This window comes from Frankliniella occidentalis, unplaced genomic scaffold (assembly GCF_000697945.3).
Source record: "Frankliniella occidentalis isolate FOCC.00 unplaced genomic scaffold, Focc_3.1 Scaffold24, whole genome shotgun sequence".
Taxonomy (NCBI): Eukaryota; Metazoa; Arthropoda; class Insecta; order Thysanoptera; family Thripidae; genus Frankliniella; species Frankliniella occidentalis.
In genome coordinates this window covers 2,015,795-2,031,210 of record NW_026267154.1, presented here as the reverse complement: position 1 = coordinate 2,031,210, position 15,416 = coordinate 2,015,795, and the positions used below count along the sequence as shown (strand labels likewise).

At 42.5% G+C, this 15,416-nt stretch overlaps 3 protein-coding genes and 1 long non-coding RNA gene across 9 annotated transcripts in view; 2 read left to right on the top strand and 2 right to left on the bottom strand.

Moving 5' to 3' along the window:
* Nucleotides 1-370: 370 nt before the first annotated feature.
* On the bottom strand, nt 371-2,529 carry LOC113210456 (uncharacterized). 2 transcript variants are annotated; one of them, XM_026428468.2, is made up of 4 exons: nt 2,460-2,529; nt 1,893-2,212; nt 1,537-1,629; nt 371-1,132 (listed from the first exon to the last, which is right to left on the bottom strand). In XM_026428468.2, the coding sequence occupies exons 2-4, from the start codon at nt 2,200-2,202 to the stop codon at nt 768-770; spliced, it is 768 nt and encodes a 255-aa protein (XP_026284253.1). In that variant the 5' UTR covers nt 2,203-2,212; nt 2,460-2,529; the 3' UTR covers nt 371-767. The 2 variants fall into 2 exon arrangements, with proteins under 2 accessions (XP_026284253.1, XP_026284252.1); XM_026428467.2 differs by lacking the exon at nt 2,460-2,529 and having other exon boundaries at nt 1,893-2,332.
* A 1,458-nt stretch (nt 2,530-3,987) lies between these two features.
* Nucleotides 3,988-10,020, top strand: LOC113210459 (uncharacterized). Of its 2 annotated transcripts, none has more exons than XM_026428475.2 (16): nt 3,988-4,244; nt 4,407-4,588; nt 4,669-4,794; nt 4,878-5,072; nt 5,181-5,345; nt 5,440-6,179; nt 6,282-6,463; nt 6,555-6,678; nt 6,768-7,046; nt 7,122-7,367; nt 7,450-7,760; nt 7,846-7,971; nt 8,050-8,263; nt 8,348-8,562; nt 8,656-8,976; nt 9,062-10,020. In XM_026428475.2, the coding sequence occupies exons 2-16, from the start codon at nt 4,424-4,426 to the stop codon at nt 9,571-9,573; spliced, it is 3,921 nt and encodes a 1,306-aa protein (XP_026284260.1). In that variant the 5' UTR covers nt 3,988-4,244; nt 4,407-4,423; the 3' UTR covers nt 9,574-10,020. The 2 variants fall into 2 exon arrangements, with proteins under 2 accessions (XP_026284260.1, XP_026284259.1); XM_026428474.2 differs by having other exon boundaries at nt 9,047-10,020.
* Nucleotides 10,021-10,273: 253 nt separating this feature from the next.
* Nucleotides 10,274-15,075, top strand: LOC113210457 (uncharacterized). 4 transcript variants are annotated; one of them, XM_052265161.1, is made up of 17 exons: nt 10,274-10,404; nt 11,024-11,055; nt 11,145-11,205; nt 11,281-11,378; nt 11,457-11,624; nt 11,703-11,816; nt 11,899-11,971; nt 12,054-12,187; nt 12,257-13,065; nt 13,147-13,222; nt 13,302-13,428; nt 13,500-13,613; nt 13,691-14,001; nt 14,053-14,090; nt 14,174-14,404; nt 14,481-14,648; nt 14,721-15,075. In XM_052265161.1, the coding sequence occupies exons 2-17, from the start codon at nt 11,033-11,035 to the stop codon at nt 14,858-14,860; spliced, it is 2,685 nt and encodes an 894-aa protein (XP_052121121.1). In that variant the 5' UTR covers nt 10,274-10,404; nt 11,024-11,032; the 3' UTR covers nt 14,861-15,075. The 4 variants fall into 4 exon arrangements, with proteins under 4 accessions (XP_052121121.1, XP_026284255.2, XP_052121119.1 ...); XM_026428470.2 differs by having other exon boundaries at nt 11,917-11,971; nt 13,691-14,090; XM_052265159.1 differs by having other exon boundaries at nt 13,691-14,090.
* Nucleotides 15,076-15,103: 28 nt separating this feature from the next.
* LOC127748985 (uncharacterized) overlaps nt 15,104-15,416 on the bottom strand; it is a 2,691-nt gene continuing 2,378 nt past the window's right edge. The window contains exon 2 of the long non-coding RNA XR_008010891.1: nt 15,104-15,372. This is a non-coding gene — a long non-coding RNA (uncharacterized LOC127748985). The remainder of the gene's footprint in view (nt 15,373-15,416) is intronic.

Sequence of the window (15,416 nt, the reverse complement as noted above, 5' to 3'; positions counted from 1 at the left end):
CCGCCAAATAAAAAGGAGCGCAGCCCTATTGGTAATTAACCTATCAAAGGGTTGCCTGAGTTACGGGATAGCTTCCCGTCCGGATGCAAAGGAGCCCTCTCACGCAGGTGGTTCAAACAACATATCGGAGATATTGTTGAATTCATTAGTTCTTTATTAAATTCGTTACAATCTCGTGATGTGCAGAGGGCACATCATCGCCTCCGGTCCCGAATGTAACCTAACAAGTCTTCTCTGGCGCTGGCAATGGCCTCCTCGTCCCGCTGCGCTGAGGACAAACGCATCGCCATCGCGTCCTGCTGACGACACTGCTGCAGTCCTCTCGCTCTTCCCACGCCCCCTCCCCCAGCCCTCCCCCCTCCCCCACAAGCGGTCGCTATTTGCCCGCAACGTGTGTTTGTTTGAGAGGGAGGCGTGAGGCGCACGGTGCGGGACATTTGAAGTGCGTCCAAACTTATGGGCAGACCGGCCCTCCGTGGAAAATAAATTAAAAAAAAAAGAATTGGCTAAAATGGCTAATGCATTTGCTATAGCTAATTATATTAGCTAAGAGAAAGAGAAAAATAATAGCGATAATAAAAGTTGACTAGAAATAAAAAGGAACTAGTTGTGAAAGCTAAGCGAGCTAATATTTGTGAGCCAAGGCCAACTTAGCACATGTATTATTAGCTATTTTAGCTAATTCTTTATTTTCGTGCGGACGTCTAAAAATCCGGAAGCTATAGTTCCAGTGAATGGAGAGGAGTACCGAGGTCAACCCGCATGGGTCAAGTGGTCCAGGCGGGCGCCTCGGTGGCGTTGTCCTTCCTGCGGTCCTCGGTGACCTCGTCGTACTCGTCCTCGCCCTCCTGGCCGCCGCCGCTGCCCTCCTCCGGCGCCGTCGTTGGCTCGGGCACCTCGCCGTAGTCCTCGGGCTTGAGCAGGAACGCGCCGGCCGAGCCGAGGCGCAGGCAGTCGAACTCGAGCACGAGCACGGGCGCGCGCGAGATACGCGTCTCGAAGTTCATGCAGGCGTGCAGGTTGAGGCCCGGCGGCGGCGTGAACACGTTGAACATGCGCACGCAGAAGTCGACGGTGGGCAGCACCGGCAGCGGCGTGGGGATGGGCACGCACACCGGCGGCGGGTTCTTCCCTGCGGAATAATAGGGATCGACAAGTATAAAACTTACGTGGAATTTTCATTTTCTGGAAAAACTGAAAAACTCGTCCACCCAAAAATTGGGAAAGAAACTGAAATATTACCAGAAAATTTGTAAAAGTAGTAAAACTTCTCAAGGAAAAAAATCCAAAAATTGAAGAAAAAAAATACGTTTGAGGAAAATTAAAATCCCTGACAACTCAGAATCATTGTTATAGAGTGGGTTCATCTCGGGTAGCGCATATGGTGCTGTTCAAAAACTGGACTTTAGGACGGTCATAATGGAGTCGATAGAAACTCCGTGATATTTAGACACCGGGGGTGCCACCCTGAATTGTATGGGAACGAGCACGAGGAATCAGACAAATGTGCCGATATTTCAGGTCTCAAACACTCACCGGATATGCTCCTCTTGAACACCGACTTGCCGTCCATAAGGAGGTTGACGCCGAAGGCGAACTCGTACGGGTCGTACGTCAGATTGAAGCAGGCTGCGGGCCATCAAGAGATCCGAAGTGAGTGCCTTGCATAACTTACTACTACTTCTTGAAAGAACTTTTTTTTCTTTAGAAGTAGGTGTTAAGTCACTTTGGTGACCAGAATCGCGGAACAGCCGAGGGGCACTTCATCCAAAACAAACATTAGTTTACACACTCCAAAAAAAATCATAAAAATCAGGAAAAAATTGGTGGGGGGGGGGGGATAAATTCGTGTACGATTGAAATGCCCTATGGAACAGCCCTATCCTACGAACCCCGGCGGTGCCAGTTGAAGTAGGACATGCTGAGGCCGGCGCAGCAGCCGCAGCCGATGTCGTCGCCGCTGCAGTCGCAGGGCAACGGGCCGAAGCCCAGGCTGGGCTGCTCGGCCGGCTGCCGGTGCGGGCCGCCGGTCTGCAGCGTGCCCTGCACCAGCATGGGCTGGGGCCGCGGCGGCGCCGGGGGCAGAGGCCGCCCGCTCAGCGGCTCCGTGTACTCGAAGGTGACGGTGTCGAGCTGGCCGGCCGACGCGAACGACGCGAGCAGGGCGGCGAGCGCCGCGACCAGGGTGGCCTGCTGCTCCATATCGTCGAGACTAGGGGTTTAAAAACTTAAAATTCTTCCGGGAAACTTGAAATTCTTCCGGAAAACTTGGAATTCTTCCGGAAAACTTAAAAATTCTTCCGGAAAACTTGAAATTCTTCCGAAAAACTTCAAAACCTTTCCAGAAAAAAAAAATGAAAAATTGAGACATTTCGAGAAAAATTTGCAAAAAAAACTCAACTCCTTCAAGAAAACATAGCTAAAAACTCTGAAAAAATTTCCCAAGAATAATACTTTACCGGAAAATCAAAATATCCCTTGTCGAGACGTGCCCGGCGAGTCGCCGCCGCAGAGTGCGCGCCGCGGGGAGCGCCGGCTCCTGGCCTATCTGCTCTGCGGGCGCCGGGTGCGGGCCAGTGCGGGCCCCCACGCCGCCCTCCTAGACTATCGGCTCACGGCGAAAGTGGGCCGGATTATTGGCTCACACATTGGGCTGGAAGTGGCGCACGACGGCCAACATCGGGTTACAGTTTGTACCAAAGGGTTCAGGGATCGTCTGGAACGTGCGTCCGTCATTCGTTATAGGAACCTCTCACTCTAAAGCCTCTGCCACCCCAGGAATAGGGTTGTAAAAATTTGTTAAATTCCGGGAAAATTTTCGAAAAATTCCCCAAAATTCCCGGAAAAAACTGAACTTTTCCGAAATCTGGGAAAATTTTCCGTTTTCCGCGGAAATTTACTGCTTTTTTCGGAAATATTTCGGAAATTTTCCGGATACTTTCCAGGGCTTCCAACCCTACCCAGGAAAATGTTTTTCTCACGAAGACCTCATTGTGACCTGTGAGGTCACGAATCTTGTATTCTTGTGAGGTCAGTGGTGAGGTCGCAAGTGCAAGAATCGTGACCTCGTAAGTCATAAAGAGGTCACAACGAAGTGTTCGTGAGCACCGTCACAAATCTACGTGGAATCCACGTTCCTTCCCCCAAAATTCCTCTTTGGGCGTGTAATTTGCTGTAAATTGCCGTTTGCGAATCCGAGAAAAACTTTCTGGGCGATCCCTTTGCGGATGGAGCGATATAAAGGCACACCGCCTACCGTTGAACCGTTGTGCCGCCGTAGCCCTGAGAGCCACGAGAAGCGAGGGTGCGGAAGGCGCCAGAGTTGGGATTTGAAAGCCTAAAATTTTCACGGGAAAGTTAGAAAATTTTCCAGAAAAAAAATGAATAAATTAAAAACAACTTTTAGAAAAATTTGAAAAAATAAAACTTTTAACAAAAAGATTTGATCGAGGGGACAATAACTCCCTTTTGATGTGTACACATGATTCCCGAAATACTTGATTCCCATTGGGATTCCCGGTGATTCCCGTCCGCTTATATTTATTCTTAAGGTTTTCTAGTGGTATAAAACGCTTATTTCGACTAAGTTGTTTCAGAGTCCCACTAGTTCCCCGCTTAGTTTAAGCGATTTCCGTTGATTTCGATTAATTTTTATCCTGATGATTCCCAGGCAGGTGTATCGAACTTGTATCGCTCCTCATTCATTGATAATACTCCTATACAATTCTCGAGCTACAAAGCGAGCTGGAGAAAATCCGGTCATGTTGACGCGGTCGTGCTGGCTGCTGCCTTTTCATTTCTAGGTTTATTTTCCCCCAGATCCGAGAAGTGTGGTGACAGTACCCCGTGCCCGTGTGTGCGCGGGGGAGTTCCAAATTCAAATCGCGCGGCGCGGGTCGAGTGGGAGCGGGCCGAGCGAGCTGCCCCGAGTGGTCGTTTTCGCCCATACTTGTGACTTGCGGTGAATCAGTCCTCGACTTGGTTTAGGAACTAACCCACTGTAAACAATCCCCTCCATTCTGGCCATAACAAGGCTATTGTTTAGCTTCAAATAAACAAATGTCGGATTTGTGCGTTTACATGTTGGAACATGTTGGCTTCAGAACGGATGATTTTCAAGTTGGATCCATTTGTTTCTCATTTCTTGACATCTTGCTCCTGTTTTAACTAGTCGCCATGGTGTGCGCTTAAACCCCCTTCATGCCTCTGTAAAGAGTGTTGAATCAACACCCGATGACATGCCGGTACTTTTAATACCTTTTGTGTATTTTTAAAATGCTCTGTCCAGCATTCGTTTTTTTTGAGTCTCGTTTTAAAAATGTTCAAGAACCGCCGCCTGTTGTTGTCGGCAGCTATTAGGACAAATGTTGCCGTGTACATTTACTCCTTGTTGAATTTTGTTTCAGCTGCTGTAGGAAGCATTATGTTGGAAGCAGAAGTTAACGAGGCTATTAACTGCTTTGCTGACTCCCTAGCCGACTTGACTGTCAATAGCAAACCTCTCATCAACTTCCTCACTATGGTTGCAAAAAATAATGTAGACCATGCAGAAGTTATTGTAGATGCTGTCGACAGTCATCTCGAAAAGGTTCACAACACTATAAAATCACTTGAATTTTCTTACAACTACATCTGTGTACCCACTGCTCATTGTTTTATGTTGTTTAGGCCCCAATTATAGTGAAGCTGCCCATCTTGTACCTTATTGACTCCATCGTAAAAAATGTTGCAACAAAGTACATAGATTTGTTTTCTTCAATCATTAGGGAGAAGTTTCCTAAAATATATGAGGAAGTATGTAATTTTTCACAGTGAGTTTAATTTTGGATAGCACAAATGCACTGCTCTGCTATATTATGTTTTTTGATTTACTGCAGGCCGACGAAACTATGCGCCAATCAATGTTCAAACTGCGACAAACTTGGGATGGTATTTTTTCTTGCAAGGAGTTGTGTGATATCGATGTTGAAATTCATTCTTTTGACTCTGCTTGGCTGTTGAAAGGTGAATCGTTGGATGCATTTAAAAACAAGACTTGTAAAATATTGCTCAACCCTAGCTTCTTATCCATGGTGAGTTACTTTTTAAGTCAACATTTTAGATATTTCATGTAAAGGTTCCTTCTCTTTACCATCTATCCATCCAATTTCTAACTCGTATTTTCTTATGTGTTTTCCCAGGAATCTGAAGAAGCTAAAGTTCATTCAGAAGTTGATGAGGCAGATATGTTGCGAGAGCAGCTTCTTCTTCAAAAACAAAGGCGAGATTTGGAAAGAGATCAAAAGCAAACTGATCAACGTTCTTCTGAACAAAAATCTAGTACAAGTCCAGCTGACTCAACAACAGTATGATATATATTTTCATCAACATGCTGTTTTATCATTTGTATACCATTTCCTGTATCTTATACCAATGAATATCAATTTATCTAATTCACAGATAGAAAATTCCACTGGTGAACATCCATTAGATGACATCGTCCCGATAAACAAATCTCCTCTGACTGACACAACTGTTCAGACTAAAATGGACAATAGCAAACTTATACATTTGTTGTCAGATCTGGTATCCAGACAGAATCATAAACTATTGAAGGACAGTGAAGACCATGACAGTGCCAAGAAGCATACTAAGAAAAACTACCAGAGCAAGTCTCATAGAAATCCTTGCTATGATGAAGACCGAAGAAAATCTTACAGGCCGTCGAGGTATTCCAATCACAGATCTTATAGAGACAGAGACCATAGGCCTAGAAAAGATCGCTACTATGATATGGACCGACAACATAGAGATGCAATTGTATGTAGGAAAGAAAAGCAAGCCAGTTGTGGAAAAGACGACCCAGCACAGTCAACTTGTAATGACTTGCTAACAGGAGCCTCTAGTACTTCATCTAAGCAATCTTTAGCAAAAGGTGGTTATGAGAACTCAACTAAACATAATATATTCCATTACAATCAAACATCAATCAATCTTACCTCTTCTGAGCTTTGTTCCAATACTGTTGAAACTACTCCCTATTATTTGAATACTCAAATTGAAACTGTAATTAAAGAAAGCAGTGAAAGAAGAATCTATAACAACTTTTTTCACGTTCACAATTCGTTGAAACGGAAATCCATACCTGCTGAAATTTGTTTTGACAATGACATTGATCCTGCATCTTCATGTGTAGTATTGTAAGTACCAAAGAAGCAAAGAATTTTCTATTTTATATATTTTTCTCTTAACTATTGCATTCACTATGTTTTTAAAATCTTGTTATATCACCTATATCTTAGGACTTCCACTATGGTTACTGGAAATAAGCAAAAAAAACCTCTCCTTCCAAATCCCGAGTCAGGACCTGTTAAGTCCTTTAATCACAGTCAGATTCCTCATGAATTTTCCAATTCCACTAATCGATCAACAGAGAAAGTGGTTGAAATTACACAAGAGAGAATATTTGATTATCAACATGGATGTAAGTTTGTGGCTATAACATATCATTTTTATGTTATTTTGATCTTATATGTAAATTTTACATAATGTTCTAACCCAAAAAAAACCTGTAGATCGAACGCCTGAAAAGAGTTTAGAAAACAGTACATGTTTTAATCCAACTGGCAATTTAGGACTGCAGCGTTATCAGAATCAAAATACCAAATTAGAAGAACCTATGTGCAATTTAAGTGATTTGTGAGTACTATAATTTGTGTCCCAAGTCTAAACCTTTAGTTAATTTGGATGAAAACATTATGAATTAACCTTGTCTGCTTTCCTTTCAGCAATATGAAAGCAAACTATCCTGTACTGTCCCTTCCATCTGCCTGCATACAATCCTTACGGAATATTGCACAAGATCCAATGGGTACCATCAGTGTAGATGGAGTTAGTCAAGAAGTTCGATTTTATGGTGATACAGCAGTTATAGGAGCTGGAAGTGACAATCCGAGGGAGATACTATTTAAACATGGAGAAGCCACAATCATTCTAAACAACTTTGTGGTTCATTGTATATTTCATGAGCCCAACAAAGAAATTATACTGATGGGAAATCGTTACCTGTAAGAATGTTTCCTTTTAAGTTATCTCATGTGGCCTGTATATTTCCAATATTCAACTGTGCGGTTTGCTTCCAGACTGCGTTTGGGGGCACCGACCAGAGAGTTGTATGTGAATAATGAAGGATTTCAGTGTTCCTTTAATTGTCCTCCTATTGAAATCCAACTTTCTACTGGAGAGATGTTAACTGCCAGACTGCATTGCAGTGCAGTACCTCTGGTGCAAATTGGTGCTTTGCGCAGCGATTTAGTGGCAGGTTCTGTGACTCTATCTGTGAATGGAGTTGACATTTCACGCATATATTTAGATGGAAAACCACAAAGGTAGTATGAGTTAAAGCTATGCTCATATTCCCATGTTAATAATCTCATGGTCCCTTTTCTCTTACTTTCTACGTTTTTCCAGATTTGACATTGCCGGGATACCTCATATTTTGAAATTTTTGAACCGTTTCAAAACTGTACTTATTAATCAGGAAATTGTCAACATTTGTTTTGGGGGCCCTGCTGTTGCCCTGTTAGTAAAAGGTGATGTGTACTATGTGCGGCTGTCTCATTTACCTCCTGGCCTCATTTTGGGTCAGTTTGGTGTTCTAGGTATGGGCTTTGTACAAACACAAAATCCTGTACAACAAAATTTAGGCATTGGAGGTCCTAATGCCAATGTTTTTGATGAACCATCACCACATGTGCCACTTCCACCAGTTGAAAGAAAAGGTTTGTAAGCGTTGCTCTTTAAGTAATAGTTCAGATTTATGACCATCTATCTAAATTGTTTTGCAATGCAAATTTTTTATGCTAGCAAGGGGAAAGGGAAGAAAACGTTCCAAGAACAATGCATTAGCAAGAAAAAACTCATTATCACATCTCGTACCAAAGATTAGAGAGCAAAACAAGCAGAATACAGCAATTACTGCTCCTGAAACAGGTATGTTAACTGAAAAACAAATACACTTTGAAGCCCTTTTCTGAAAATTGTAAGGATTTTTTGTAACATCATTTCCAGGCCTCACTTGCTTCTCAAATGAATCATCTCACAACAACTCTACCCACAAGCCTCCTGCATTTGAACCATGTGCAAATATTCATGCCTTATTTCGAAACCTCTGTGAAGTTGGGCTTTTAACTCCTCATTATATGCAAACTGAACCTGAAGAGCGTAAGGCAAACATTGGAGATATTCATGAAGTGGATTTCAGTGAATCATCGTCATTGAAAACGTTAGTTAGTAGATCTGATAGATGGATTTGTACCGAAATATGTGTGATCATCATACAGTAGTCACCTGTACTTTTTTTTTTCAGAAAGCAGCCAGGTCTGGTTGATGCTCTTTATTCTGGAGAGCAATGCAGTTCTTGTGGAGAAAGGTTTTTTCCTAATGAAAGTGGAGTCTACAGCAAGCATTTAGATTGGCATTTCCAAATAAATCGTGAAATCAGGAAACCTCAAAGTAGAATGTGGTATCTAAGTGTCACAAATTGGGTCAAATTTGAGTCTGAATCCAGCATAACTCTAGAAGGTATGTAGGTGAATCCTATATCTCTAAAAAAAAAAATCTACTTTACCTTCTTTTGAGGTCTATGAATCATATTTCTCCCTTATTCTGTTAAAGTTATTCCTGAGGAATGTAAAGGCAGCACATCCATTCAAGAAGAGCCAACATCCAGTGTGCCATCTCAAGACTTCCCTTATGGTACAGTTTGTGAAGTATGTCGGGACAAATTTGAAGAATTCTTCAACGAAGAACAGGATGAGTGGCATCTAAAGGACTGCATCTGTCATGAAGGTCTCATTTATCACCCTGTCTGTTTGAAAGATTACCAAATGACTTCAGATGTTGCTGTAAATAAAAGACTGCTGCTTTTAGAGGATGAACTGAGTAAAGAAAGTTCAAAGTCTGATAGCCTTGAAGAAGATGCTGTTTCACAAAACAGTAAGTAATCAATCTTCTAGTTGAATCTACAACTTTGTTCAGATTTGCTCAGTATTAATTATCTTAAAAGCTCTCTTTTCTACAGATTTGAATAGTACTTCTCAAGGGCCTGATTGTGAGTGTGAGAAAGAAGTGCCCTCAGATAGTTTAGTTACTAATGCCACTGTGATAAATGAGAATTACTGTTTGACCAAAGAAGTTGAAAATACAAAATCTATTTTTCCTGTCTGTGAATCACATATCAAAGACAGCATGGATGAAACACAAACAATGACAATACCCCAACATGAGGAGAGTGGCAGCACTTCTAAAGTCTCTGACTGTGAAAGTGAGCAAGAGGCTCTCTCAGATATTTTAATTCTGAAAAACATCAGCACGGATGAGATTTGTTTGACCAAAGAAATGGATAATACAGAATCTTCATTTCCTGTGATAGAATCAGAAGTCAAAATTCGCACAGAAGACAAACAGACCTCCATGGTACCTGAACAGAAAGCTTCTGGTTTGCTTAAGAGTCGACTTGAAGGACGTAAGCTTATCAAGTTACCGCCATTGGTTAGAGGTTCGGATATATCAAATATGTGTACTGTGTGCTAGTAGAAATTTTTGAGTTGTTTGAGCTCTGCAGTACACCCCTACTCCTTGCCCCTTTTTAAATATTTTGTTACAAACAGATGTGAAATCTTTATTTCCTTTAAAAGTCTATCTATCTATAATGAAAACAAAATGGAATTTTATTTTTTAATTTCTTTTGGAAAATTTGGAGTAAAGTGATGATCAGCAGATTCTTTGTGATATGTCATGCATACCTACCTTTAACTTCATCTCTTAGTTTTGAGTGCTGATTAAAGAATTCAAAGTTCCTTTTTGCCTGTGTTGATTTTCTGGTTAGGTACGAAATAGTTGAATCATCTCAGAAATACATATCGTTCTGTGGGGTTTGAGAGCGCATTTGTGCAAGTTATGACTGCAGGACGTAAGTCACATTATTTTTGTTTGATACTTTATTAAAAAATGAATAAAATAAATATTAGTCCAATTGTCCTTTTCTGTTTGTTTGTATTGTTTCCCCATAATTCCTGCAAATATTCACACAATCAGAAAGACCAATTGCCAATTTATATGCGGATCAGAACAAATCTGAAAAAATTCAAAATTACTGGCAACAAGCGGGACAAGAAGAAAACAAAAGACGACCAGCGGTTTTAGTTTGCTGTCAGTCCGCCCAGTGCAGCGACAGCGCTGGTGCGGTGGAATGCCAAACGCTCTGATTGGTCAGCTGTTCGGTTGTGTGTGTGCGTGCGTGCGTGCGTGGTGGTTTGTGTACGTTTGTTGCACTGTTGCACTCCTTCACGTCTCGCTGGATTCGTTGCTGCTTTGCGGTTTTGAGTTCTGGAACTGTACCTGTGCGCACGGTCGGGAGTTTGTGTGAGTTGGGCCTGCCTCTAAGGCAAACTGCCTGAAAAGGCATTTAATCAATCTAATAGATCATTCTGCCGGGTTTTGGAACCTTGCAGGTAAGCTGTTCTGCGAGTGCACCCCCTACCTACAGCTAGTTGGGCGGTGTGGCCCATTACAGTCAACTAGGGCTCGCTGCACTGCTGCATTTCGCACTCTCAAAACCGCATTAATTTTGCAGTGGGGTGTCCATGTAGGAAACGCTTGACGTGAAAGTTGTTGACAGATTGGATTTATTCCAATGCACCTCATTTGGTATAGGTTAGGGCCAATGTGCTGTGCAGTCAGTGCCCACTCATTTGTAGCCTCAACGCTGTATTTAGTCAGGAGGGCTAAACGCGAGAGCTAAAGCGAAAGCCAGAGAGCGAAAAATCGGTCCAGTCTCGGGACCTTGGGCTCCCGAACCAACCAACCACCGGACCGATTCTTCGCTCTCGTCTTTCGCTTCAGGTCTCGCGTTTAGCTCTCAGCTTTAGCTCTCCTAACTAGGTGAAGATATAGTTATTCATGACTTGTCTTGTTGTGAGGGCCAGAATTTTATCGCCAGTATTCTCTATCTGATACTCATGATTGACTTCTTGCATTGCAGGCAGCAAACATGGCACACTTCAATGCCAATGTGTAAGTATCAGGTATCAGTCTGTTTGTTGTTTCCCATTTTCAGTCCAGGAGTGGGCCCCTTAAATAACTCCAGCTTTTCTGTTTTGTAGGCCATGTGGTCGAGAAGGATCGATTTTAACTTTATACGACTTCCCTGCAGACATAGAAATAGTAAGTGAAACTTGATGGCCAAAATAAATATCTCTAATATTAGTTTTGTTCACCTTGTGTATTTATAATTTTCAGGGGGACCTTGCAAATGAATTTCAAGGTTTTGGTCAGATCAGAGGCATTGAATACAACCCAGCCTTAAACACTTATGACATTGAGTTCAGCTCAGTGCGGTGAGTACCTTAACATAATTTTGAAAGTTAGTGGCGCTGCTTGACTGATGCTCTTTTTTTCTTGCTCTCATTCCTCAGGGAAGCTTTTATGGCCGAAAAGTATGTGATGGCCCCGTTTGTTAACTCCATGATGAATCCAATGATGAATCCTATGATGAATCCGATGTTGAATCCCATGATGCAAATGATGAATCCTATGATGGCAAATGCATTACCTGTACATCGTAATAGACCACTGCCTAATAGGTTAGAGTGGAGTATCCAAGAATGAGGTAGTGTATCTGTGTAGAAACAGATAGTATTAATCTTTATTTTCCATTGTAGGGTCTCTAGAGGACCGCCCAGTAACGAGTCCCAGGCCAGTAAACCTCAGGCGAAACTTAGTATTGTCAGAAGTGTAGATGGTACTCGTCAAGTCTCATCTGCCCCTCAAAATAAGTGAGTCATTACTCCATGTTAAGAAGTATTGCTAGATGTCCAATGTTGTAATTTATATCAAGCTGTCTACATTTGATCTAAGTGCAAATTCAATTTTCAGTTCTGTCAGCTGTGAAGCTAAGGATACTGAAGCCACTAGTGAGGATGGAGTTGTCGTAAGTATAGTGCATGACTGTACTGCTCACGTACCTTAAACCTATTTGACCCATTTTAATGTATGAGTATTATTTATTTCAGGTGGAAGTTGGACCATGTGTTTTATGCCTCACACGCACTTCCTATACATGTGGAAGGTGTGGTGTGCATTATTGTTCAAGGGATTGCCAGAAAAAAAACTGGTCAGATCATCAAAGCAAATGCAACGCTGGCCTGTGAGTAACTACTTTGGTACTAATTTAAATCACATACCTTTTATTTTTTTAATAACTTTTGTTTGGTAGGCCTCCATTGAACTATGCTGGCAAGAAGCACATCACAGAGGTGGAGATAGTTCAGTATGACGCGGAACATGGGCGTCTGTCGCCAGTTGTCAATGCCAGAGGCCCGTCTAGCAGTGACCCAGCTGGAGGTCAAAGGCTTCGATCCCCGCTGTTGGGATCAAGGGGTGAACGAATTTCCAACGTTAAAGTGAATTCGCGACAATCTCCTGAATATGTCAGGAGAGCAGAGTCCTCAGTAGCTGCTCGCATTCAGGGATCTAGTTCTGGTGATGCTCAGGGTTTATCCATGAGGATGAATGGGCGAGACAACGGGCCTGTCAAGGATGACAGTAATGGTACCGAATGCAGATCTGGAAGAAATGATACTCAAAATGGATTAAAATCTGCTGACAGACCTGGCAGTGCTGGGAGAAAGCCCAACTATGACAATGGTGCAAGGTCTCCTAGGAACATGAACCAGGCAGGATCTAATCGGGAACCATCCTTTGAAGTGGAAAAACCGAAGTCATGCGAGAAGCTAACCCCGCTGCGATCTGAGTCACCAAAGCTTTCTGGTGTTATGGCTAGACTATCCAGGTTACCACCTGTTAGCCCTGTTGGTTCGTCGGGAGCTGTGCAAACTGTCTCATCACCCACCTCCCCTCCCGATGCGAGAATTGAAGTTCCTCCGTGTGTTGAAATCTGCAGTGGTGATCAGGTGGCCATTACCTACTTTGAGAATAACACTGTTTACCTGCGCTCTCTCTCTCCTCATACTGTTGAGCTGCAGGTTAAAATGTGCAAAGACTTAATGGACTACTGTGCACAAGGTAAAATTTGTTCACCTTGCTCCATTTATGATAATCCTAACTCTTCACACATTTCTCATGCATTCCCAATGTTTATTTCAGCTGAACCTTTGGGCAGACAACCGAAGAAACAAGAATTTGTGGCGGCAAAGTTTAGTGCTGATGATGCCTACTACAGGTCAGTTAATTTTCCAGTACTTATGCATTACTGTTCATGCACTTGAAGCATCTAATACATGTTCCCATACATTTTCCAGAGCTGTTGTTGTTGGGAAACCAAACAAGTCTGAAGCCAAGTTTGATGTATGCTTTGTAGACTTTGGCAATGTGGATAGAGGGGTTCCAATCAGCAACATGATTGCTCTCAGTGATGCTTTAGCCAAGGTGAGATAGTGATTGCTTAACCAATTATGTCATGTTTGTTCACTCAATTTATTAATAAGTGTCCTTTCCAGATTCCTATTTTGTGCTCTAAAACAAGTCTCAAGGGAGTACCTAATGCCAAATTAACTTCCGAAGCAGAGGATCTTCTCAATTCTTACTTTATTGGAGAGTCACCTCTCAAAGTGGTATGCATTTGTTCAATTCTTTTTCTTTCCTAAAGAAAAAATACCTTGTTAACTTTTTTTGTAACTTTTTTTCTCAGAAATTTACTGGTGAATTTGGGGATGGTGTTGATCTTCTAGATGAAAAGAGAGGATTGTCTCTTAACCAAAGTGTTCTGAATGCTCTTACTCCTGCCCCCGCTCCGGTTGTCTCTCCTCCTGCCCCCGCTCCTGTTGTCTCTCCTCCTGCCCCCGCTCCGGTTGTCTCTCCTCCTGCCCCCGCTCCGGTTGTCTCTCCTCCTGCCCCCGCTCCGGTTGTCTCTCCTCCTGCCCCCGCTCGGGTTGTCTCTCCTCCTGCCCCCGCCCCGGTTGTCTCTCCTCCTGCCCCCGCTCCTGTAGTGTCTCCTCCTGCTCCCGCCCCTGCCCCCGCCCCTGCCCCTGTAGTGTCACCTCCTGCCCCTGCCCCTGCCCCAGTGGTCCCTACCCCTGCTCCGGCAGCCAGTGAGTTGAAATATGCTATTTTTAATTAGTATGGTGCGTTAGTCTTGTTTCTTGGTAACCTATTTGTTTCATTTCTTGTACAGAAAAATTCTTGTTGGACAATATTGAGTCAGTGAAATTTCCGCCCAAGGGTACTGTAGCAAATGTTCTCATCAACAGTGTTGTTGATGATCAGGCATTATTGATGGCTTGCCCTGTTGATATGGATGCTATTGAAGCTGCTGGAGCGTTGATGAGTGAACTTGAAGCATATGCGGCTACAGTTCAGCCATTCAGTCCTGAAGCAAATGAACTGTGTGTTGCCAAGTGGATAGGTAATTTTAACATTCATTAATGGTCTTTTGAGTTTCTTTCTCTCTGGTCTGTCTGATCACAATTTTGTTTGTTTAGATGACGCCTGGTACCGTGCAGTTTGCCTGTATCCTGAAGACAATGGCAAATTTAATGTCATGTTCTTGGAATATGGAAACATTGACAGTATACCTCTAGCAAATATTCGTCCATTTAAAGAAGAGTTTATGAAAGTTCCTGCACTTTCTTCAATGTGTGTCCTCTCTGGTAAGTAAAGTTTTTCAGTGCAATGACCCTAACTTTGAATTTACCCACTTCACTAATTTAATTTGTCTTCAGGAGCTGATTTAACTGAAGATCAGATCAAGAAGTTAAAGGCGATGTACAAAGATGAGTGGATAGTGAGTGCCACAGTTGTCGATGTTGCTGAAGGACCAATCATTACATTAGACATCCCAGAAATCCGTCAGAAATTATGAGAAATGTGATGTTAATCAATTTGACTGTTTTCTAACAGTGTTTTTTTTTTTTTTAAATCTTCCTTTATTTTTTTACTGTTAATCATGCTACAGTATATGTGAAAATCTGTTCTTTCATTCTTATGGAAAATTTTTCTGTAATTCTAATTTTAATTGATTTTAATACACATCTCATGTTTCAAGAGATGGTTAATAAATTGTGACCGATCAATGGCTCTCAGTTGAAGTTAATAGAACCCGTAATTTTTTCACAAATAGTACATTTATTCGCAAACTGGCATTTAATTCAGACAGCACAGGCTGCTTTGCACATCACACTCAAGTCACTCACGTCAGACATCTTCACTAATCAAGTATCATTGTAGTGGCCTTAAGATTTACAAACTACAGTATTTGGAAGGAGTTCGAGGCACGGCTCGGCACCTCGAGCCGAGGGTGGTCTTCGAGGGGCAACTGGGGTGGCGACCCTCCCGGGCGCGGGCGCTTGGTCAGGTGGAAGTTTCATCAGTCATCTGGAAACAGACAAAGAAAGAAACAAATAAAAACAGTGGTCTAA